This window comes from Mirounga leonina, unplaced genomic scaffold, assembly GCF_011800145.1.
Source record: "Mirounga leonina isolate KUSES-001 unplaced genomic scaffold, KU_Mleo_1.0 Mir_173, whole genome shotgun sequence".
Taxonomy (NCBI): Eukaryota; Metazoa; Chordata; class Mammalia; order Carnivora; family Phocidae; genus Mirounga; species Mirounga leonina.
This window is the reverse complement of record NW_023270447.1, coordinates 20,753,580-20,779,302: the sequence shown is the minus strand read 5'-3', so window position 1 is coordinate 20,779,302 and position 25,723 is coordinate 20,753,580. Positions and strand designations below refer to the sequence as shown.

The window sequence follows — 25,723 nt, the reverse complement described above, 5'->3', positions numbered from 1 at the left end:
CAGTGCTGTTGTGGACATTCTATGCATTTTTCCTGTTGTATACATATAAGAGTTTTTATTAATTATATACCTAAAGGTATAATTGCTGTCTCACAGGGTAGGTGAATTCCCAACTCTAGAAGATGATGCCCAACTTCCAATATGATTGCACCAATTTATATTCATATCAGCAGTATATGAGATGAAAGATCCTTTGATTATCGATCTTCTCTGACAATTGATATTGCCTTTAATTTTTACAAATCAGAAGAGTATAGAATGTTACCACATTGTGGTATTGATTTGCATCTTCCATATCATCATCGATGTAGAACATTTCTTTTTATGTTTACTGGCCTTTTTATAGTTCCTTATCAGTGAAATTCCTGTTCATGTCTCTTGCCTGTTTTTCTGTTTTTCCTACTGACTTATAGGAGTTCTTTATACTCTTCATATTAATCCTTTGTGTGTCTTCTCTCAGTTTGTAATTTGTCTTTTCACTTTATTTTAGGGAGTTTGTGGGAGGGACAGTTTTTAATGTTTTAAATGTTTTACCTTTTGGCGAATATTTAGAAACATTTATATCATTGTGATCAGCAAGCCTGCACTTAATATCTATTATAGGTTTGTTACAGAAAGGGTAAAGTTACACATATTTGACCTCTGGATACACAAACTGTCCAAATGAACAACCATAGAAAGTCATAAAATATTGTATCACTTAAGATGTACCAGGCAATAAAAAGTTAGTTGATTCAATTAAAGAATGAATTTACAAGCAAAAAAGTAGTGAAAATTTTATGTGTAGTTTATGAACTGCTGATTTTTCCCATTCTGTATCTCTTCCGTGCAAACTATTATTATTATTAATTATTTCTTTAAAGAACAAACTGGATCAGTTATTTAGTTATTTGCATAGCTTGTTAATAAATGCTGGAGTTGATTAGATTTAATGCTGATATAAAACAAATATTATTGCAGAATTTACTGGTATTTATAAACCTGGAATCTTGTCACTGCTGTGGTATCTTTTGGTGAAAAAAAAAAAACCTTAATTTTAATTTTAGTCAAATTTATCAATCTTTTCTTGTATTGTAATTGCTTTTTGTGTAAGAAATTGTTCCTTACTTTGGGTCTAATAGTTAACTACATTTTCTACTAAGAGTTTTGGAGTTTTATTTTTTATATGTAAGTCAGTACATCTGGAGTTGATTTTTGAATACAGAGTAAAACAAAGGTCTTAAGTTATTTAATTTTTAAAATATTATGAAATATATAACAATATTTCTTATAATGTAAATTTAAGATAGAACATTTTTCAGTTTTTAAGGCAGAAACATTTCTGAATAGCCTTATTTAATTTTTGCGAGTTAGAAGTTAAGGGTATATCATACTAGGTTATGTAATGAATTATACTTGAAGTTATCCTTACCTAAATCGTTAGTAAGTCACTTCTTCCTTACAGTACCAGTTTGTGATTTTTCTTTTTTGTTATATCCCCTGAAGCCTGTGGTCAATAAGATCCTTGATTTACTTTTTGTTAACTCCCCATCATATTCCCCAGTTGCGGCTCAAACCTGTTATTTTCCTAAGTCCAATCTATTCCTACTCCTTTGTTCTCAACAAATCACTCACCTAGTCACTGCCTCTACTGAGTGATACATAGTATTTAATAATGTGAGTTTCCTCAACTTTTCTTCTCTAAATTTCTTGGAATTTTAGCCATTAGTTTTTGTTGCTGTTAATCAATTTTAAGGAAAAATTGTTTGATCTCATTGAGGCTATAATTTCCTAGATTTCTGCTTCCTTTCCATTCTTTTGCAGTATGGGGCTTTCATTTTCCCCTCTTTGCCTTAAAAAAAATTTATCTCTCTCCTTTTTCTTTTTAAATACTTTTTCTTTAATACTGTTGTCCCCTCAAACTTCTTTTAATCATCACATTCCTTAAAAGAAATTTCTTTTTTTCTTTATTTTTTTTTAAAAGGTTTTATTTATTTGTCAGAGAGAGAGAGAGCCGCGCGAGAGTGTGCAAGCAGGGGAAGTGGCAGGCAGAAGGGGAAGCAGGCTCCCCGCTGAACAAGGAGCCTGAAGTGGGGCTCAATTCCAGGACCCTGGGATCATGACCTGAGCGGAAGGCAGAGGCTTAACCGACTGAGCCACTCTGGCATCCGTTTAAAAGAAATTTCTTAGTTGTGTTTATTTTCTTCCACTTATTTCTTAGCTTTTTAAAATATTACTTCTCTCCCAATTATTCTGTTGAAATTATTCTCATAAAAGCATCCATGATCTGCTCCTTCTAGTCCCTTGAGGCAATAGATACTGTTTCAATTTCCTGAAACTCTTGTTTAAATTAAGCTTCCTGGACCCTGCACAATATTGGCTACTTTTTCTTTTATAATAATCTGCCTATATTTGCTACTATTGCTTTCTTTTGATAACTCCGTCCCCAGTTTAAATGTTCTACCTGTTTCTAGCCTATTTGTCATCTAATTTATTCTTTAGATTAACCACCAGAATTAATCAGTTTGTTTTGTCAGGATTGCATGGAATAGAAACCCATTTAAATTTGCTTAAACAAAAATTGGATTTATTGGAAGGCTACAGGGACATCTCACTTTTTCCAAGGTGGGATAATTAGCAATGTTCCATGACTACTGAACAGGAAACTATAGGCTTTCTTTCTTTCTAGGGTTACGTGTTCTCCTATCTCTTCTTTAAGTATGTATACTGCTTTATGTATTCTGTATACTGGTTCTCTTTCATATGGCACTCCCAACTTCTGAATTTCCATGAACTCTTCAAGTCTAATATCCACAGTTAACTGACTCACTTATTCTGTGCCACAATTATAAATTCTTAATGAGAAAATTTTTTTTAATATTTTATTTATTTATTTGACAGAGAGACAGCGAGAGGGAACACAAGCAGGGGGAGTGGGAGAGGGAGAAGCAGGCTCCCCGCTGAGCAGAGAGCCTGATGTGGGGCTCGATCCCAGGACCCTGGGATCATGACCTGAGCCGAAGGCAGACGCTTAACGACTGAGCCACCCAGGCGCCCCGTAATGAGAAAATTTGATTGGCCCTGTATAGAACATGTACTCCTGATCTGGTCAATTATAGCAATGGAGGGATGAAGTTCTCAGTACCGATAAGTACCAGTATGGCTGCAAGGATTCTCCTATGAGTTTGGGATAGGGACTGTTCTCTAAGAAGGGAGTATAGGTTAGAAAGAACTTCTCTGTTTAAGACCTTTTTAATAACTTTCCATTAATTTTACAATAAAATATGTCAGACCTTCCATTATCCAGTCCTTCTCAATCCTTTCAGATTTTTCTCCTTGCATATTCTGTCAAAGTATTTGCAGTTCTTGGAACTACACTGCTTTTATATACTTCTGTATCTTTGCTTTTGCTCTAACTTTAAGAATAGTGGTATTGATCATCTGCCTGAAAAGCTTTTGGCAAATTGGACACTCTTTAAAATTCTAAGAAAAGCATATATATTGATTGACTATATGAATATATTCATAGCCTATAATCAAAAATTTTACTTAAGCTACATTTTTTGATAAGTAATTTTAGTGATTGGTCATGTAGCATTTGACCCATTGGCAAATTAGCTTACTTCCCATTTTGTGGCTCATGTTACAGAATATATCATCCAATATAGGAATTGTTAAGTTATATGTGTGTCTCGCTTTTAGTGCAGGAACTAGGTCTTACTCATCTTTATGTACCTAGCACCTCGCCTGTGGCTTATGCTTGATAAATGCTTGAATAAATAAGTGACTGAGTTCTTGACTGATTCTATTACTCTTTTGCTACATCTGACTTCTCTATATTTTTAAAGGTTATCATTTTTCCCCTTCTTGCCCATGCTAGAAATCTGTTGGTCATTTTTTTTAAAAGATTTTATTTATTTATTTGAGAGAGAGCACAAGAGGGGGGAGGGTCAGAGGGAGAAGCAGATTCCCCGCTGAGCAGGGAGCCCGATGTGGGACACGATCCTGGGACTCCAGGATCAGGACCTGAGCCGGAGGCAGTAGCTTAACCAACCAAGCCACCCAGGCGCTTCTGCTGGTCATTTTTATTTGACTACTATCTAAGTTTCTTGAGTTGATTTTTTTTTTTTTTTTAATTTTGTAACTTGAATTCATTCATTATTTTGCTACTATCCACGCTGGGGCCTGCGTTATCATTTCGACAATACAGTATCTTGATACCCCACCTCTTCAGTCTCACTTTGTTTTATTTAGATTATGTACAACTGCCAGATTCTGAAGTTGTCTCCGGCACTCAGGGACTCCTTACTGCCTGTGAGCTAGCCCTAATTCCTTAGCTTAGCAATGATGGCTGTCATTGTTGTAGTCCCAAAATACTTTTTAATTCTTGACTTTTTTCATGTAAGCAGCTTATTTTTCAGGCACTCTATGATTACTAATGTTTCGTTACATATATATTCTTGCTGTAGTCTGTCTACTGGAATTTTTTTTAAGGTCAAATTCAGATTCTTTTTTTCCTTACGTACCCCTTGTCATGTATAATCTGTCCTCAAAACTTAAGTAGGATGTTTTCTATCTCATGATATTTATCATATATTGCATTGCACTGTAGTTGTTTGTATCCTACCTCCTTTTCTCTCCTTAGTTGAGTGCTTAAAATTATTGAGAATATCTTATCGTTGTCTTTCACCCCTTAGTCCTGAGCAGAGCAACTTGTTCATAGCAGTTACTTACCAATATTTGTTGAATAAATAAGTCTCATGTCAGAAAATCCTCAGGTTTTACATGTATTTAAACTTTTTTCTGCATTTGTTTTGGTATTTATGAGGGAGCATAACTCATTTCATCATTTTCTTTAGGTAGAGCCAGAGGTGGCAACATGAGGCAAGTTTTCTTATAAAAATGGGGATAATTTCTGGCTCAGAAGGTTATTTAGGTTTTTTTTTTTTTTTAATGATATGCATGAAGTGCCTGGAATATAGTGGATAGTAACTCTTCCCTCTCTCAGGTTTACATTTTAGGATTACTTCATTTTTATTTTTTTTTTAATACTTAAGTTGTGTGGCTTACAGACTGATTAAAGTTAGGTGTAAGGCGTAGAGAGCTGATCATGCTTTATAGGCTAATTGTTTTCCCCTCTTTTCTTTCTTCTTTTGCACCATAGAAGGAATAATGAGGTTAGCTATCAGAAAGTGTGTGTATTTCCATGGTGTCTTCATTTAAAATAACAGCATGGTGAGATTATGTGTGTAAGAATAAAGAAATCATATGTTGATATATGATGAACTTCTAGGATTGAGCTTTCATTTAAGAATCTGTGGTGTGTGGGGCCCTGGGTGGCTCAGTCGTTAAGCGTCTGCCTTCGGCTCGGTCATGATCCCAGGACCCTGGGATCGAGCCCCACATCGGGCTCTCTGCTCAGCGGGGAGCCTGCTTCTCCCTTTCCCAATCCCCCTGCTTGTGTTCCCTCTCACGCTGTGTTTCTCTCTGTCAAATAAATAAATAAAAATCTTTAAAAAAAAAAAAAAAAGAATCTGTGGTGTGGGGGGCGCCTGGCTGGCTCAGTCAGTAGAGCATGTGACTCTTAATCTCCGGGTTGTGAGTTCAAGCCCATGTTGGGCATGGAGCTTACTTAAAATTAAAAAAAAAAAAAAATCTGTGGTGTGTTATTTGTCATGCAGAAAATATTTATTGCAAATATGGAGCTATAGAAGAATTAAGTGATTTCATGAAACTGTTTAAATTCAGATCTGTATTCTTTCCCAGAGGCTTTTGGACTTTTTTATAAAATTTGAGCTAAGATGATATATCTGCAAAGTCCACAGTGGTCCTGCACATTTCAGCAGAGAGAGATAGATTTATGGTAATATACTTCTGAATATTAATAATATCAGTTCTGTAGTTGAATATGCTTGAATTTTGTATAAGTTATAGTAAATGTCCAATTGTTTGTTGCTTATTGGTTAGCATAACTGACTTCTTTGCTATGGAAACCTTATCTTTGAACTCCAGCATCAAGGTGTTCATTTTATTATAAATTTTTGTTCTGGTGCATGTTTTCATTGTATTAAAACCTCACAAAACTCTACACAAAATTCTACAGTTAGTTTTGATGTGTCCTTTTAAGGATGGTTGAATAACCAACAGGAACCTTAAATATCAGATCTAAAGCAAAATTCTTACTTTATCAAGTCCCTAAAAGCACTAAACTAAATTTCTAATAAAAATGGGGTGGGGTGGGGTACCTTTCCTTTTGCTCTCTTTGAGGTTGGCAAGATAGTGGATAATCCTTTATTTTAGTATAGTTTAATGGTAATTATAGAAAAGGAACTAGGGTCGGTTATAAGATGCCTCATAATAAATAGAACCATGTTGAAAAAATATGAGAATATTACTAATAGTAATATCACCCTATGTGAAGCATTTTTGAGTTATAAAGCACTTTCACCTGTATTATTTCTTCGGTTCTTAAAATGACCCTCTGAGTTAGGGATGGGGAGGGATTGTTATATCCAGTTTTCAGGTGTTCATGTTCACTCAGCCAATGTCTGCTTTAACCTGAACGCTTCTGACTCCTATTCCTCATTTTAGTACTCCACACAATTCTAGTTTTATTAACTTTAAAGTTGTAGTTTTTTCCTTTAGTATACCTAAAAAATGGTTAATATTTTCAAAGCTATGTTAAAAGTGAATGTGAAAAATATCTTCCCCCCCCCCGAGATAACAGAAAATAAATATAAAAGGGAATATATAATTTGCCACCTAGTTGTGAGTATTCATGGGAGTATCAAAGTTCTTTGTAGTATTTTTATAGCATAAAAATATTGTGTAGAGGTGTGGTGATTCCAGCAGAAGTAGAGTGTAACTTCTGGACAGTTTAAAAATCACTTAAAGAAGCTGTTACTGATGTAGTTGAATGATGTTTTCTATATTTATAAATTATATATAAATTAAGAGAGGCCAATCATGTTACCCACAAAATAGACTTGCGAAGTGCGTGTTTGATATGCATGAGATATTTTACTGAACTGGAAAAATACTCATGTTTTATGTCTTTTAAAGTAATATATTTCTGATGTTAAAATTTAGTCTGCACTTATTTCTCATTTATGTCTGTCTGTGGGGGTAAAGATCTTATAAATAAAAAAATTTCTTGAAAAGCTTAAGAATAAACTTTGTTTTACAAGTCCTTTCCACTTGAGCATCTAGCAGCTTCCTAAAATATTTTGCTGTAATACGTTAACACTTAGTGATCATAACATTTGGATGTAAATATATCAAATAAATTTATATGGAAAAGGATGATCCTTTTATTTTTGTGTTCTACATTAATTTTATCTTTCTTTCTTGTGTATGAGTTATTTCTTATTAATGGTGATATTGTCATCCCTACCCTAGTTTTTCCTTGCTATGCTCTTTGTGACCTGAGAGTTGTACTTTGTCATGCCTTTTCACTAAAATAGTCTTCTAAAGAAGTTAAAAATAACTGGACACAATCAACAAATAATACATATCTGAGTTTTGTTTTTCTTTTTTTTTAAGATTTTATTTATTTATTCATGAGAGACAGAGAGAGAGAGAGAGGCAGAGGGAGAAGCAGGCTCCCAAGGAGCAGGGAGCCTGATGCGGGACTCGATCCCAGGACCCTGAGATCACGACCCGAGCCGAAGGCAGACGCTTAACCATCTGAGCCACCCAGGCGCCCTGAGTTTTGTTTTTCTTATTGCTCAATATGTGACTTACTCAAGGCCAGCTGTCTTGACAGTCCCTAAAACCAAATCAAACCAAGCAACACCAAGCACTCTATACAATTCTGCTTTGGCTTTACTTTGTCTAGCCTTGTGACTTCTTTTTTTTTTTTTTGGGGGGGGCTATTATAAAAGTTTTTTAACAAAAAAGTTCAATATGAAAATGCACACGACCTGATTTTTATATTGTAGTAAAACAGGTACTATGGAGGAGACATGTGGAAGCAGTTGATTTCTTCTGATGAAAACACCCATTGTTTATACTCGCTCCAAGGCTTCTAACACGATGATACTATTTCCTCGTATTACCACCATTCCAATACTCTCTTGCCCACTAGTTGCCGTCTCCACACATTCATCTGTCACAAGATTCATAAACAGATCGAACCCCCGCAATATTCCTTGGACATGTCTGCCACCATTTAATTTCAATGACAATTTCTTGTCCATAAATTTTTTCAACTTGGGAGGGTGAGCTTTGCTCATGGTGTCTACTCGGCGAGCTCAAAGATACCTCCCGCCTTGTGACTTCTTAAAAGAGCTCCAGTATACTCTGTCCAGCTTGAGCCTGTAGAAGTGAAATGCTCAGCTCTCAGTTAATGGTGTGGTAATGTAGTACAACTTGATTCACTGGGGGATTCCTGTAACTTTTTCTCAGCAAATCTAACGTTTCCTTTGAGAAACACTTTATTTCCTTTATTGGGGACTTTATATTTCCATTTAGCTGTTCTGTCAGAAGTATTTATTTGGTCAAATTGTGATGCTTTTTTTTTTTTTTTTTTTGGTTGTGATAAAATACACGTAACATTTACCATCTTAACCATTTGAAGTGTGCGTTTTATGGCATTAAGTACATTCATCATATTGTGCAACTGTCACCACCATCTAACTCCAGAATTCTTTTTATTAGCTGAAACTCTGGTCCCATTTAACATTAACATTCCATTACCCCATTCCCCAGGTCCTGGCAAATACTATTTTACTTTTTGTTTCCATGCATTTGACATGTAAGTGGAATCAATCAGTAAATGTCCTTTTATGACTTGCCCATTTCACTTAGCATAATGTCTTCAAAGTTCAGCCATGTTGTAACTTGTCAGAATTTCCCTCCTTCTTTAAGCCTGAATAATACTCCATTGTATGTATATACCACATTTCTTTTATCAACCCATCCATCAGTAGATACTTGGGTTGTTTCCTTGTGATGCTTTCCTTTTAATAAGTGTAGCACTGTTGGAGGTTATTATACCTAGTCATGATCATTTGATAGTCTGTAACTGTGTCGTTGAGTACTGTAGCCATTAGCCACATGTAGCTATTAAAATTTAAATTAATTAAATATAAATAGAATTTAAAATTTAATTCTTCAGTCACACTGGCCACATTTTAAGTGCTTAATAGCTACATGTGGCTAGCGGCTGCCATATTGTACAGCAATGATACATAGGATATTTTGACCATTGCAAAAGTTCTATTAAACAGCCATGGTAAATGAATGCAAAGGTCTATTTTAATACCTTGAATTTAGAGAGACAGAGAAGTCCCTTGTGGATTATAGAAATATTTTTATTTACATTTGAATAAGGAAATTTATTCTGTTTAGCAAATAATTATGTCTGTTTAAAGACATTTTTTGCAGTGAGCTCAGAGGTTTTTGTTCACACTCTGGAATGTGTTAAAAATACTTTGCACTGGATGAATTTTATTTTATTTATTTATTTTTTTAAAGATTTTATTTATTTATTTGACAGAGAGAGGCACAGCGAGAGAGGGAACACAAGCAGGGGGAGTGGGAGAGGGAGAAGCAGGCTTCCCGCCGAGCAGGGAGCCTGATGTGGGGCTCGATCCCAGGACCCTGAGATCATGACCTGAGCCGAAGGCAGACACTTAAGGACATCTAGTGCGGGGCGCCACCCAGGCGCCCCGCACTGGATGAATTTTAAATAAACTGGTTTTTCAAGTGAAGTTAATTGGTAATCCATGTATTAGAAGTTTATATTAAAAATACGTAAACTGTCATGTATTTACATACTAAAGATTTACAGAAAAATAGTTTGAATTTAAAGTCCTGTTTTGTATCCATCATTCTCTTGGGGGGGGGGGATGTGTGTTAAATTACATTCTTTTCTAGGACTTGAAGTTTAATTGATCTCAGGGGTAGAAGACAGCAAATGATTAGTAATGATTTGTCTAGTTTCTGCCTACTGAAATCTTAAAACAGCTTATCCTGGAAATTCTGTTTTCTCTTTAAATTTTTTTTGTTGAGCTGTAATTGACATAGAACATTGTGTTAGTTTTAGGTGTACAATATAATGATTTGATATGTGCATATATTGAGACATGATTACCACAGTAAGTTTAGTTAACATCAACACATAGTTACAAATCTGTTTTTCCTGTGATGAGGACTTTTAAGATCTATTCTCTTAGCTATTTTCAAATATTTCAAATATATATAGTACTATTAACTGGAAATTCTGTATTCTTAAGCATTTTTACTGTCACTGAGATTAGATGAAGTTTTTTTGGTTTTTGTTGTTGTTGTTTGCCAATAATCTCAAATGACATCTTTAGGGAACTGGAGGAGCATGTTGTGGATGTGTGTGTAGCGTTCCCTTTATCATTCTGGATTGTATGTTTTTATTAATACCAGTTTGTTGACCTATCTTTTAAAATTACTTTTAAAAAGATACCGGAAGATATTTTTAGATGTTTGAAACAGTTTTTGAACCTGCTGGCTATGTTTGGAATTATTTTAACTTGGTAAAAATTGCTTGAGCTTGAGAATGCATTTAAATCTAGCATTTTTTTAGGTAATTAAAAACTATTAAATCCTTGAGTATATATTTGGAAGAGGTTAAGATAAAAGAATAAAATCTTTATTTCTAAGAGTAATCATTTATGTATTTCTTATCAAAAGTAAATAGGAAATTGATCTCATTTTTGAAAATCTGATGAATTTTTCTATATCAAAACTTCTGACTGTTACTACATTAATTTAAAAACATTTTCAGTTAGAACTAATACTAAGGAATAAAAAATTAGGCTGTTTGTACTGATCTTGTGGAAAGAAAGGAGTGGTACTGATAATAAACAACTCTGCTTAGGTATCTTTTTAGGCTTAATTACTGGAGTTGAGCTAAGGAAGGATACCAGTTCATACTCCAGCTCTTTGGAAAACAGAAACTTTTGTTTTTCTGTTAGTAATTTGGCTTACAACAGTTACAATTAATGAGCTGGTATAATAAGAAGTGGCTGAAGCTGAGGAAGTAGATAATTTCTTAAATCTAGTGTAAGTAGATACCATAAAAAAAAAAAAAACCTTCAATAACCAAGAGAGTAAGATAGATTTAAATGAAAGGGAAATTGTTATCTGACTGTAGATATTCTTTTATACAAATAGCAGAAACAAATAACAAACAATGAGTTTAGGAAAAGTTACCAAACCAGAATTTCACAGTTCACTATTTGAATACTAACATTTTGTTTTTATCTGATGACACTTGTAGCAAGTTTTTTTAATATCTAGGCAAGGATATAATTTATTAATTCAGTCAATTGGGATGCCTGTTGTATACCTGCTATTGGAATCAAATATGAGTAAGTGAATTGTGGTAGTATTGTGAAGTTAAAACAAACATTTTTTTTCATTTCAGTAGTTCCCCAGAGAAATTTTTTTATTAATTTCAAAAGTTGTATTATTAAGATGTGTCTTTGAGGGTGCCTGGGTGGCTCAGTCATTAAGTGTCTGCCTTTGGCTCAGGTCATGATCCCAGGGTCCTGGGATCGAGCCCCGCATCGGGCTCCCTGCTTGGCGGGAGGCCTGCTTCTCCCTCTCCCACTCTCCCTGCTTGTGTTCCCTCTCTCCCTGTCTCTCTCTCTCTCTCTCTGTCAAAATAAATAAATAAAATCTTTAAAAAAAAAAAATTAGTGAAGCAGGTGAGTGTAAGGGACATACACACATAGTGGGATTGGCAATGACTTTGTGAACAGGTAAGCCATTATAGAAGCAGCTGGTGTCAACCGCTTCTCTGCTATGGTGATTTGTTTCGGTTTGGGCTCTTACTGCCTTTTTTAGAGACTTCTAAATTTTAAAATATTTGTTCCAATTCTTAAAAGACTATTAACCAAACAAGACATGTTTGTAGGATCATTTCTGCCACTATAGTGATTTGTCTTAAATCAAATTCTGAAGTGCCTACCGTATTCGGGTGCTATATTAAGAACTGTAGTATATACAGAACAACATTGGACCTGGCCTCTACCCTTTAGAACACATTGTTCATTAAAACTTCTAGCATGAGGGGCGCCTGGGTGGCTCAGTCGTTAAGCGTCTGCCTTCGGCTCAGGGCATGATCCCAGAGTCCTGGGATCAAGTCCCACATCGGGCTCCCTGCTCGGCGGGAAGCCTGCTTCTCCCTTACCCACTCCCTCTGCTTGTGTTCCTTCTCTCGCTGTGTCTCTCTCTGTCAAATAAATAAAATCTTTAAAAAAAAAAAAAAAAAACTTCTAGCATGATAGAAATCATATATATGTATGTGTAAATATGTAAATATACATATATCCTTGTAGACTTATGGTGGCAGTCATTTCTTAATGTGTGTAAACATTGAATCACTGTGTTGTACACCTGAAACTCATATTATATGTCAACAACACTTCAATTTAAAAAAAAGAAAGAAATGTTATATATCCTTTTGGTAACTGTTTATATGGTAGGCACTAGCCACATGAAATTGTGGTTAAAAAGTCTATTTTTGGTTTAATTAAATATACATAGCCACAAGTGGTTAGTGACTACTGAACTGACAGTGGAGCTCTAGAAACTAAATTCAGTTGCTAAAATAATCCTTATTGTATGTTCTGAATTGTTTTGTGTTAATTACCTGGTCCTGTTCTTCTAATCAAAATACTGAGGGAAAGCAACTCTAATATTTCACATTTCCTTAAACCAGAGTGCTCTAGATAATGGCAGAAATAATCCATGTATAATTCATATTTGAATTAGTAGGGTACCTGGGTCTATAATTTTTCATGTATTTTCCTTTTTTTTTTTTTTAAGTAGGCTCCATGCCCAGCATGGAGCCCAATGGGACTTGAACTCATGACCCTGAGATCAAGACCTGAGCTGAGATCAAGAGTAGGATGCTTAACTGACTGAGCCACCCAGGCACCCCATTAAATTTTCCTTTTGATGCATTTTTACTTATTTTGTGTATTTGAAGGAAGGCCAGTTTATTAGATAGTATTAAGTAGTATATAGGAACAAAACTGATTGTCATTTGGTTATATTCAGGAGCATGACTAACACTAATGCTGATTGCCATCCTGGGGGTGGGGGGAACTCAAATTATTCATTATTAAGTGTTTCCTTAATGCATAATGCCTAGTGACATCCCATAGATCTGCAGTGGTAGCCTACCTGTTATCCTCTAACTATGGTTTTTGTGGTTCAACCTGTCTAACCTGTAGTTCTTTTGTTAATGTGAATAGAAATAAGGAAACTAGTTATGGGTATTACTGCTTCTCTGTAGGTTTTTGTTACCTAACCTCACCCATAATGGAATAAGTCATTTTATAAACTTTGTTCCACTTGGTAATAAAGAATAAGATAATTCAAAGTCTTATGGGGCTATTTATCTTCCTTTGCAGTACTGCTTATACCAGTGAAAAAGTTGGTTCTTCATTTTGGAGTATGTGACCTGATGTATTATGATACAATAATAAGTCATACTTCAAAATTACCAATTCTAACATGTGATTAGCATGTAGTTTTATTAAATATTGGTTCATATTATAATGCCTCATTAATGGGGAATGTAGCATATTTTCCAAATAAATTAGTCTCAATCCTTTAAATCTAAAACTTTGATTTTTTAACACTGTTTTCAGAAATTATGTTTATATAGTATATGTCATGTTTTGCTCCCTGACTTACATAATGTACATAGAAAATTGGACTTTTTCTTGAGGTATGTAGTACTTCTTATTCCTGTACCAAATGGCCTTAGTGGTTAGTATGATTTTTTTTTTCTTCTTTTTTCAATCAGGTATTATTTCTCACTCAGTATGTCAGCTTTGAGCAGCCATTTTTTTTCCATTCATTCAACAAATATTTACTGACTACCTTCTGTATTCAAAGCATTATTCCAAGCCTTGGTAATATAATAATGATCCAAATATTTAAAAGTGACCAACTATACTTCCCTCTCCTATGGAACTTAAAATATGGAGAGGAAGATAGATGTTAAATAATTATACAAGGATATTGGGTCTCCTAAGGGCCCATGGGTATTAAGAACTCTGCTGAACCAGGGTAATGAAGGGAAAAAAGGAAGCCTACAATCCCAGATCATCATTAAAACAAAAGTTGTTTATAGGATTCAGAATGGACATCATGTAAACTTTGAATTAAAATTAGAACCAGTTACTGTTTTGGAAAAGAAACAATTGAAACAGTTTAAGAGTTTGCTATGCGTCTTATAGCAAACCAGTGACAGAACCATGATTAGAATTTAGGACTTCTTAGTCATAATCTTTCTTTCTCTGTTGCCTTTAATATCCCACCTTTGTTTGATCATTCTAGGTATTTTTGGTTGTGAAACATTTTTATGTATTGGAAGCATGTGAAAGCCTGAGATTTGTACATCCTGTCTTTTAAAATAGAGATTTTCAATTCTATTTTTGATAGAGATATCATTTTTACCAATAGTAATAGGAAATGTGAGATATGATTGGGCTGAAAAAGTGATTTCCATATTAATGAAGTAATTAAACCATAGATATTTAAGTTACTGCTTTAGATATACAATGCATTTTAATAAAAGGAATATGTATTTGGAGTGCTTTTAGAGTGCTTGAAAGATACTTTACAATTGCAGATAGAAATGTGATCATTTATATTTGCTGGGTAAGTAGAGAGATGAATCTCCACAAGTTTCAAAATTTTGGGAGTAAAATGAGGTTTGAGGTTTAAATTTTGTTAGAATTTGAGGAGGAAGAACTGTATTTTATGTAATTTTCTTTCATTGCCCTCTAGAGTTCTAATATAAACATATGTATGAGTTTGTTGGTTTTTAAAATAATTACACCTGGGGCACCTGGGTGGCTCAGTCATTAGGTGTGTGCCTGGGGCTCAGGTCATGATCCCAGGGTCCTGGGATCCAGCTCTCTGCATCCGGCTCCCTGCTCTGCGGGAAGCCTGCTTCTCCCTCTCCCACTCCCCCTGCTTGTGTTCCCTCTCTGGCTGTCTCTCTCTCAAATAAATAAAATCTTTTAAAAAAATAAATAAAATAAAATTATTATAGTTGGTATATTTATATATGTGTAGGCTTGGTAAGAGAAATGGAAATAATTTGGAGAAATCATTTTTAATCTACTTTTTCCCTTTTGAAGACTTATCTTCACAATTTCATTAAGATGAATAAACTTTTGTGACACGTTATTGGCTTAAAAATTATTTCTGTTTTACATGTATATTTTAGTGATTTTATGAGCTTAAAAATCACATTTTCAGGATAACTATAGTTTTTAAATAAATTAGATATACTGTGAACTCAGATCTGAGCCACCAATTTATATGAAGCATGGCTTGATATCTTTGTATCATCAGTGTCTAGAATAGGACTTCAGACATAGTAGATATTTAATAAATTGTTGCTGAATGAAATAATTTTTTTAAAGATTTTATTTATTTGAGATAGAGAGGGGAGAGAGCACACAAGGTGGGGAGGGGCAGAGGGAAAGGGAGAAGCAGACTCCTCACTGAGCAAGGAGTCGGCAAGTTGCGTGGCTTGATCCCAGGACCCCAAGATCAGGACCTGAGCTGAAGGCAGATGCTTAACTGACTGAGCCACTCAGGCACCCCTGAATGAAATAATTTTTAAAAGCAAACTGGTATGCTAAGGTATAGGACAGATGGATCAGAGTATCTATACCAATTCCGCCAAAAGCTGAGTATTTATGCCAGAGTATAGTTACCAGTTTTGAGTATCTGTACCAGAGTATCTATACCAATTCATCCAAAAGCTGAATTATCCTTTGTATCTGATCAGGCTATTATAGGCTACTCCCATCCCTCCCCATTTATGTTTTTGTAGCACCTCATAGAATATGACTTGTAGGAGAAATGTGCTTGCAATTATGATTATTATATTGGTGATACAATTATTTTATGGTGATATTATTATACTACTATAAAATTTGTCAAGAGAACTAAGCACACCATATTCTGAATTGTTAAGAATGTAATGTGTGGGGGGCGCCTGGGTGGCTCAGTCGTTAAGTGTCTGCCTTCGGCTCAGGTCAAGATCCCAGGGTCCTGGGATCGAGTCCCACATCAGGCTCCCTGCTCGGCAGGAAGCCTGCTTCTCCCTCTCCCACTCCCCCTGCTTGTGTTCCTGCTCTCTCTGTCTTTCTGCCAAATAAATAAATAAAATCTTTAAAAAAAAAAAAAAGAATGTAATGTGTGGGATTCCTTCAGATGTGTAATTCCTTCAGAGTTTGTTATAAATTATTAAAAACATTATATTAACATGATATACCATGAAATATAAAGTATTTTAAAATAAGGTTAAGTCAGAATCCGCTTAAGGATTGGGCAGTTTTCACTTGACCCTTGGGCAGATTTCGCTTGACCCTTAATATATTTGTGCCATTTTGTTTTATTCTGATATATTAATATTTGTGGATACCAGCTTTACAATAAGAGAAAAAATGAATGAGATATTGCCAAGAATTTAAGTAATAGGAGATTTCATTTTTAGGAATTATAAAAGAAGCTTATATATTATATTGGGCATAAATTTAAATATACTTAATATTTCTTACATATCAAAGTATACCCAGTAACGTGGCATTTCAATTTGAAAATTCTTTTTTTTAAGTATTATTGAATTATAATTGACATAGTGTTATGTTTCAGGTGTACAATGTATTGATTCAGCAATTCTGTACTTTACTCAGTGTTCACATGATAAGTGTAATTACCATCTGTCAGCATACAACTTTATTACAGTGTTACTGACTATATTTCCTATGCTGTAGTTTTCATCTCCGTGACTTACTTATTTTATAAGTGGAAGTTTTTATCTCTTAATTCCCTTTATTTTGTCTATCCTCCCACTGGCCTCCCCTCTGGCAAGCACCAGTTTGTTTTTTGTATTTAAGAGTGTTCTTTTGTTTGTTTGCTTGTTCATTTGTTTTTTAGATTCCACATAAAGTTGAAATCATATGGCATTTGTCTTTCTCTGCCTGACTTATTTCACTCAGCATAATACCATTTAGGTCCATCCATGTTGTCACAAATGGCAAGATTTCATTCTTTTCTATGGCTGAGGGCTGAGTAATCCTCTGTGTGTGTGTGTGTGTGTGTGTGTAAAACATCTTTATCCATTTGTCTGTTGATGAACATTTGGGTTGTTACCATATCTTGGCTATTTATAAACAATGCTATAATAAACACAAGGGTGCATGCATCTTTTTGATTTAGGGTTTTTGTTTTCTTCAGGTAAATGCCCAATAGTAGAATTACTGGGTCATGTGGTATTTCTTTTTTAATTTTTTAAGGAACCTCCATACTTTTTTTCCACAGTGGTTGCACCAATTTACTGAACATTCTTAACATGTTTTCAAGAAAGTGTATTCTCAGAGTAGAACAATTTTAAGAGGTTGAGAGGCCATTACCTGTACCTGTAGCGTTGAAATTCAGACAGAGGATTATCCTACTTTAGATGTCCTTCTGCTGAGAATTCTACAGATTTCTATAACTACTTCCACAGTAATGGAATCCAATTATCTTTATTAAATATATCTCTCTTTTTCTTTATTGTTTGTATTATTCCTTTCTTGTTTTGTTAAAAATATTATAGGCATACTAAAAGATGCATAGAGAATAATAAAACAAAACACTGTTATATTCACTCAGTTAAAATAAACATTACCAGTGCAATTGAATGAGGGTACCTATCTAGCACTTCTTCCCTTCCACCCCCAAATACTATAATAAATCTAGTATTTATCATTTCTACACCAGAAATTATTTTTCGATGAAATCTCTAGCTCTGAGATTCACCCTCATGGTAATTATAAATATTGTACCTTGTGTCATCAGTGGACATGAAGACAAATATGAAGGACAGTTGGAAGGTTGCACTCAGTTTCATACACCACATTCTTATCTAATTACCAGTATAACACTTTATCACTCACTAATTTTTAATTTGTTTTAGCCAAGTCACTTGGCTCTTTCATTGTTTCTATTTGTAAATAGCTGTTACTTATCTTGCATTTAACTGATTAGTTTTACTTACACAGGGATGTCCTGTTCTATTGTCTGTATAGTTCAACTCTGAGTAAATGACAACTTGCTTTCTATTTCTTCAACCTGATCAGTAAAATAAAACATTTAATGAGAGTCTCAAGTTTGATTTCCTCCTTCCTTCCTCTTCTCTCCCTCCCTTCCCTCCTCCCTGTCTGTCCATCCATTCATCTGTCTATCTGTTTATAATCTTAGTTCGGTTGCCTTTTTTGTATACTTTCAGACAACAACAAAAGCATCTCTGGGCTTTTCCTTTTTAATTGTTTCTTTAATATCTCTTTATTGAAGCCCCCCAATTCTTATTATTATGCTTGAAATAGATGCGCTACTATGTTATCTATTTTATCTTTATTATTTTATTTTATTATTTTTATTATTTTTATTTTTTTAAAGATTTTTATTTATTTATTTGAGAGAGAGAGAATGAGACAGAGAGAGCACATGAGAGGGCGGAGGGTCAGAGGGAGAAGCAGACTCCCCGCCTGAGCAGGGAGCCCAATGCGGGACCCGATCCAGGGACTCCAGGATCATGACCTGAGCCGAAGGCAGTCGCTTAACCAACTGAGCCACCCAGGCGCCCTTATCTTTATTATTTTAAAAATATGTAACACTTTAGGACATTGGAAGTTTGGGATATATCACATCTGTTCTAAATTATTATTATTATTTTTTTATTTGACAGAGAGAGAGACAGTGAGAGAGAGAACACAAGCAGGGGGATTGGGAGAGGGAGAAGCAGGCTCTCCACCGAGCAGGGAGCCCGATGTAGGGCTCAATCCCAGGACCCTGGGATCATGACCTGAGCTGAAGGCAGACGCTTAACGACTGAGCCACCCAGGCGCCCCCACATCTGTTCTAAATTAAATGTGACACACAAAAAATTAATTTTGGTCTGATCTTTTCTCCATTTTGATGTCCTACTATCTCTTTCCCATTTTTTGGCTGTATTTAGTGATAATGGTAATAATGTTGGCTCTCCTGGTGATTGACTAATTGATAAATGCCAGATACTGTGACAAAGATTTTGGTATTTTACTGATTTAATCACTTAGTCCTTTGAGACATAAACCTTTGTTCTTATTTGTTCTGATATACTTGTAGGTTTCATTATTTTATTAGAACCTTTGCTTTCTGTCACAGTTTTCTGCCTCTGCCTGAGTCACTTCCCCACCTGTCTACCTCCATTTCACAACCAGAATTTCCACATTTTTCCAAAATGCTTTGGGTAGTGATAAAGCCCCTATTGAGAAGTTCCGGCTAGAGGAAATGACTTTTAGTTCATATTTAGAGATGAAAGAAAAATATAATGTAGAAGTAGCCCTTAATTTTTTTTTTTTACTTGTTGATTTTAAGAGTCTCAGTTAAAGTATAATGATCACTAATGAGTGTATGAGATTATTATTCTTATTTCTTACATTGTTAGGACCATGGACACAAAACAGAGCTTGTATGTTTTATCTCCTGGGAAGTTCAGGAATGGAGGAGGTTCAGAATGAAGAAGATCCCCTGCTTTACCTTCAGAGGTGTGCAAACAAATAGTAATTAGGCATACTGAGGAGGATTTATTTCTCTGATCATCAAGCTCTGCTTAAATTTTTAACGTGGTTAATTTTGTATAAAGGAAGTTAATTTTGTATTCCAGGAAATTAATCAAGGTCTTATTGTATGCTTTTTTGTGAATACGGTATATTTCCTGAAAAGTCTTTTTTGCATATTAGGCTCCTAAGAAATAGCTGATAACTAGAAGGTAACTAGTTGACAACAGGCTTGGCCTACATGGGTTCTGAACTTTGGGTGCTTAGATGGACTTAGGGATCTGTGAACCCTCTGAAACCTCCTCCCACTCTGTGTTTTTGTGCCTGTTTGTTGCACACATAGAATTGCTTTCATCAGGATCTCAGAGTAGATTTGTAATCTGTGCACCCACCCCTTACCCCAACTCCACATACACAGAAAAGTTTAAGAACCACTACTAAGGGAAAATTGATAAACTTGATCAGTGGAATGGTGATTAGATGCTCCTAGAATTATTGGTAGTTCTAGTACCTGTCACTTGGTTTAGAATACTGACAAGATAAAATGTTTTCTATTTTAAGTATATAAGGGTCTAAAAATGTGGAATGTGAAGATAAAACAACAGGAAAATTAAGTAGTCATGGGACCATTACTAACAACTCATATTTTACTTACTGTATAATTTTTTTTTTGTGCTTGAACATGCTTGATTGTGACTTAATTGAAAAGAAAAATTGTGACTGAAAGCCCTTTCCATATTATAAAATGTAAGGATTATCTTGATTTCTAACTCTAGTTGTTTGTATTCCCAATACTTTTTCTTTTTGCCTGAAAGAAAGCACTTTTTTTATTGGGAAAGGGGTGGAGTTTTGGGTTTGGATATGGCGGAATTGTTACTCTAGCTATGGAACTTGAAGCACATTCTTTTTTTTTTTTTAATGTCTTCAAAAATATTTATTGATTAGCTATGATGTGTCAGACACAGTGCTGCGGACACAGTTGTAAACAAGACAGATACTACACCTGCTCTTAGAGAGTTTATCTTACTGTCAAGCAGGGAAGACAAAGTAAGGATGTGATAGGAAGCAGGCATGGATACTGAGGGTCACCTCAAAGGAGCATTGGGGCAATGATCATAAATGGCACTGTGTTTTTAACTTTGGTGTCCACATGGTCATTGTGAGTCCACAGAAGTATGAATGATTTTTTTTTTTTTTGAAGTATGTCTGATGTTTTGAGTGTTATTGTAACCTGTAATATTGCTGAACTACTTTATTCTAGTAGTTTCTGATAAATTTCTTGGAATTTTTTTTTATGTAGATGACCATTTAATCTGCTAATAGGGATAGTTTTGCTTCTTCCTTTTCAATCTGTATGCCCTTTATTATTGAAATGGTTAGACTTCCCATTACTGTGTTGAATAACACTGCTGAGAGCATATTCCTTATCCTGATCCTGATCTTAGGGAAAAGCACTTAGTCTTTCACTATTACATATGCTAGCTGTATTTGTAGGATCTCTACCGAGTTTAGAAAGTTCTCCTCTATTCCTGGTTAGTTTCCTGAGAGTTTTTAATTATGAATGCCTGTTAAATTTTGTCAGATGCTTTTCTGCATCAGTAGGTATGATTATGTGATTTTTTCATCTTTATTCTTTTGACGTGGATTATATTGATGGATTTTTTAATATGAATCAGTCTTGCATAGATGAAATAAATTCCTACTGGCTTCATAATGTATAATCTTCTTCATTACTGGATTCAGTTTGCTTTTTTTTGAGGATTTTTACATCTAGATTCATGAGAAAATTTGGTCTTTGTGTTCATTTATTTTATCAGAGTAACATTGACCTTATAAAAGGAGTTGAGAAGTATTCCCTCATATTTTCTGTAGAAGATTGTCTAGCAGTTATAGGACTGTTCAGATTACATATTTCATATTGGGTGAGTTTTGGTGGTTTGTCCTTTTCAAAGAGTTGGTTCATTTCATCTAAGTTGTTGATTTGTATGTGTAGATTTGTTTTTAGTGTTTTCTTATTGTTCTTTTAATGGCTGTAATATTTATAGTCATATCCAGTGTTTTATTTCTGATACTGTATTTTGTGTCTTTTAGATCTTTGTCAGTCTTACTTGAGGTTTATCAATTGATCTTTTTAATTTTTGTTTTATTGATTTTTTTATTTTAAATTTCATTGTGGTTTCTGCTCTTATTTTTATTGTTTCCTTCTTTTACCTGCTTTTGGTTTATTTTGCCCTTTTTCTATTTCTTGAGGTGGGAGTTTAGCTACATCCCACACATTTGTTACATTGTATTTTAATTTTTATTCAGTTTTCTATGTATTTTTAAAAATTTCTTTGGAGACTTCTCCTTTGAACTATAGGTTATTTAGAAGTGTGATTTTAGTTTCTGAGTGTTTGGAAATTTTTTTACTTTCTGTTGTTGACTAGCTTGATTCTTTTATGGTTGGTGACACGCTGTTTATGTTTAAATTCTTTTTTTTTTTTTTTAAGATTTTATTTATTTATTTGACAGAGCACAAGCAGGGGGAGCAGCAGGCAGAGGGAGAGGGAGAAGCAGGCTCCCCGCTGAGCAGGGAGCCTGATGCAGGGCTCGATCCCAGGACCCCGGGGATCATGACCTGAGCTGAAGGCAGACTTAACAACTGAGCCACCCAGGCGCCCGTTTAAATTCTTTTAAATTGATTTAGGTATATTTTATGACTCAGTTTCTGGTCTGTCGTGATGAATGTTCCATGAGCGCTTGAAAAGAATATGTATTTTGTTCTTGTTAGGTGGAGTAGTTTATAAATAAAAATTTTAAATTTCTTTTTGATGGTGTTTAGTTCTTCAGTCTTCTTGCTGGTTTTCAATCTTGTAGTTCTGTTTTGCTGAGAGAAGAGTGTTGAAGTCCTCAATTATAGTTTTATATTTTTCTGTTTTTCCTCTGGGTTTTATCAGCTTTTGTTTCTTATATTTTGAATTTCTGTTGTTTCCACATTTAGGATTACTATGTCTTTTTGGTGGATAGATCATTTAATCATTTTGTATTGAACATATCGTGCCCTGATAATTTTCATTGCTTTGAAGTCTGCTTCTCCTGATAATATAGCCACTGCTGCTCTTATTTTGATTGTTTATATAGCATATCCTTTTCATCCAGTCTGCTTATGCCATGACAATCAAAGATAGGGTCTTATAAATAGCCTCTAGCTAGGTCATACTTTTTAATCCATTATGCCAATCTCTGTTTTGAATTTTTGTATTTAGACCATTTATACTTACAGTAATTATTGATATGTAAGAGCTTAGGTCTACTAGATCACTATTAGTTTTCTGTTTGTTCCTTCTGTTTCTTCCTCCTCTTTCCCTTTTGTTGCTTACCTGTAGTCTACCTGAACATATTTTAGAATTCCATTTTTATTTTATAGTGTTTTTGAGCATATCACCAGCTTTTTTTAGAGTGGTTCCTTTGATTATTACATTTGTGCATGTGTAAATTATTTTAGATACTATTGGTATTGACATTTTACCACTTTGAGTAAATTTATAGAATCTTAACTTCTGCTTAGGTCCCTTTACCTATTTTAAAATCTGTCTTGTTTTCTTCTACACTGAGCATATAAAAACTCATGAGGAGAATGATAGTCTATTACATTTAGCAGTATTTTTATTCATTTTGACTTCTTTCTTTCTGAAGTTATAAACCTCCCTCATTTATCATTTCTTTTAAGTTTGGGGAACTTCTTTTAGCCATTCTTTAAGGATGAGACTGCTGCTGACAATTTCTCTTAGTTTTCTTTGAGAATGTTTTTGTTTCCCTTTAATTCCTGATTAATATTTTCACTGGGTATAAAATTTGAGGTTGACAGTTCTGTTCTTTCAGCATTTAAAATGTTATACTGCTTTCTTCTGGCATCCATGGTTTCCATTGAGAAATGCATCATTTCTCTGTAGATGTTTTCAAAAATGGTTCTTTGTGTATAGTTTTCATAAATTTGATTTGATATATCTTGGCTTCATTGAATGTCCTTAGGGTTATCCTTTCTGGAGTTTGCTCAGTTTCTTGAATCTATAGATTTATGCCTTTTGGCAAATTATAGAAGTTAGCCTTTTTTTCCCCCCAATATTCTTTCAGATACACACTCCTTCTCTTCTTCTGGGACTCCAATAACACAAATGTTAGATCTTTTGTCCTACAGATTTTTGTGCTTTGTTTATTTTTTTCAATCTATTTCCTTTCTGTTGTTCAGATTGTCTTCAAGTTTAATGAGTCTGTCCTCTGTTATCTTCAATCTACTATTGAGCCCATCCAGTGAACCTTTTATTTTAATTATGTTTTTCAGTTTATAATTAACTTGATTCTGTTTTTCTGTCTTATTTGCTGAGCTTTTCTATTCATTTTTTTCAAGTTTTTTTTTTCATTTTTTCACTTACTGAAGCATTTTTAACGATGATGCTTTAAAATCCTGTCATTTCAACATGTGATTTATCTTTTTTTTTGGCATAGATTGACTATCTTTTCCCATTCAGTTTTTCATTTTCCTGGTTCTTGGGTGAGTGGGTTTTTTTTTTTTTTCTTTTTATTGTTATCCTAGACATTTTGACTGTTACGTTATGAGACCTTGTATCCTATTTAAATCTTCTATTTTAGCAAGTACTCTGTTTAGATTTAGCACATAGATTCTGGCCTACTTTTGTGGGATATAGGTCCAATGATCATTTCCTTTCCAGAGCCCTCACAGTATTATTCTGGTTTGCTTTGTGTACTACTTGAAAGCTATTCCAAAAGGCTAGGTTTTATGGTGTAGTTCATTTTCTCAAACCTTTTTGTGTATGAATTCTGGTCAGGTTGATCTGTGGATTGGTTCTGCCATATCATGGTTCTATGTAGGACTTCTTATGCAGGTTTAATTAATTCTTTTCTCCAGCTCTCTCCTTCAAGGTCTTCTTCCTTCTATTCCACTCTCTGGGGGTAGTGAGCAGGACTGCCTGTTCCTGCTAGAAAGGAGTGGAATTCTTGACTTGGTCCCCACTTGGTCTTCATTGGCAGCACATCATTGGAGGAGGCGATTGTTGTCTCAGACTACCTGCTACTGTTAGATGAGCAAAAGCCCAGAATCTCTTTCATTGTCTGATGACACCATGCAAATGGGAGATGGGCATTTCACCTTGTTTCATCTTCTATTACTGGACATTGGGGCAGGTCTCTGCTGATATCACATTGGTGAAGGAAGGGAGTATCATCCTGATTTACCTACTCCTGTTGAGTAAGAGTACGCTTCTATTCCTAGTCTCTACTTAGGCTGCCCTGACGGAGAAGGAAAGCTACTTACCAGGCCCTCTGCTCCCTCAGGGTCGGGGGAAGCAGACCACACACCCTACTTGGTCTCTGTTGATGTCTCTTTCTGGATGGGTAAGAGGAGCCCCATTCTGGACCTTCCTATACCCTTCAGTATACTCACTTCAGCTCCATGGGCACCATACTAACAGGGAAGGAGAGCACCACTTCAGGGTACTTGGCTTTTGCCATTCTATCTGCTGCTACCAGTAGAGAAGTCCAGACTCCCCAGTTCGGGGGACCATCCATAGTGTTTGGCTGACTAGAGAGAGAGCAGACTTTTAATGACTTTTTTTTTTTTTTTTTAACTTTGGCTTTGAAGGTTCTTTTGTCTGCTACCCAGTGTGGATAAGTTGTGATAAAAAGAAAGTCCAGAGAATTTACCACCTTCTGTTCCTCGAGACCCAAACTTTCCAACTGGTTTGCCCTTTTTTCGCCTCTCAGAGCCTTATGATTGTCTGCTGTTTTATTTCCAGAGTGTTTAGTTATAGTTATCAGGCAGGACTAGAAAGAAATGAACTTGTTCCATCTTGTCCAGAACCAGAAATTTGACAAGTCTGATTTTTGTTTTAGTTTCTCAAGCAGGGACACTTCTTTCTTTCGCTTTATTTGGATAACTCTTAATCATCTCTTAGGTCTCAGAATAAAATTTGCTTCCTCAGAGAGTCTTAGGGAGGCTTTCCTCAATGGTTTAATCAAATTATAGGTGGGTTTTTCATTGTTATGTCATGTTCTTTCATTGCAGTTGTCCCAATTTTTAATTGTGGTTTACTTGTTGAATGTGTGTCTTTTCTCTAGATACAAGCTCCTTGATTGTAAGGATCCTA

General features: G+C 34.8%; 2 protein-coding genes across 2 annotated transcripts in view; one reads left to right on the top strand and one right to left on the bottom strand.

The window, feature by feature from the left end:
* Positions 1–25,723, top strand: part of PKN2 (protein kinase N2) — a 141,080-nt gene that overhangs the window by 7,918 nt on the left and 107,439 nt on the right. The window lies entirely within an intron of this gene.
* LOC118019179 (small nuclear ribonucleoprotein G-like) lies at positions 7,986–8,213 on the bottom strand. The gene has a single exon (XM_035018112.1). The coding sequence runs from the start codon at positions 8,211–8,213 to the stop codon at positions 7,986–7,988; it is 228 nt and encodes a 75-aa protein (XP_034874003.1).

Excerpts from the sequence above, each read along its gene's own strand:
- LOC118019179 (XM_035018112.1), bottom strand. The coding sequence starts at position 8,213 with ATGAGCAAAGCTCACCCTCCCAAGTTGAAAAAATTTATGGACAAGAAA.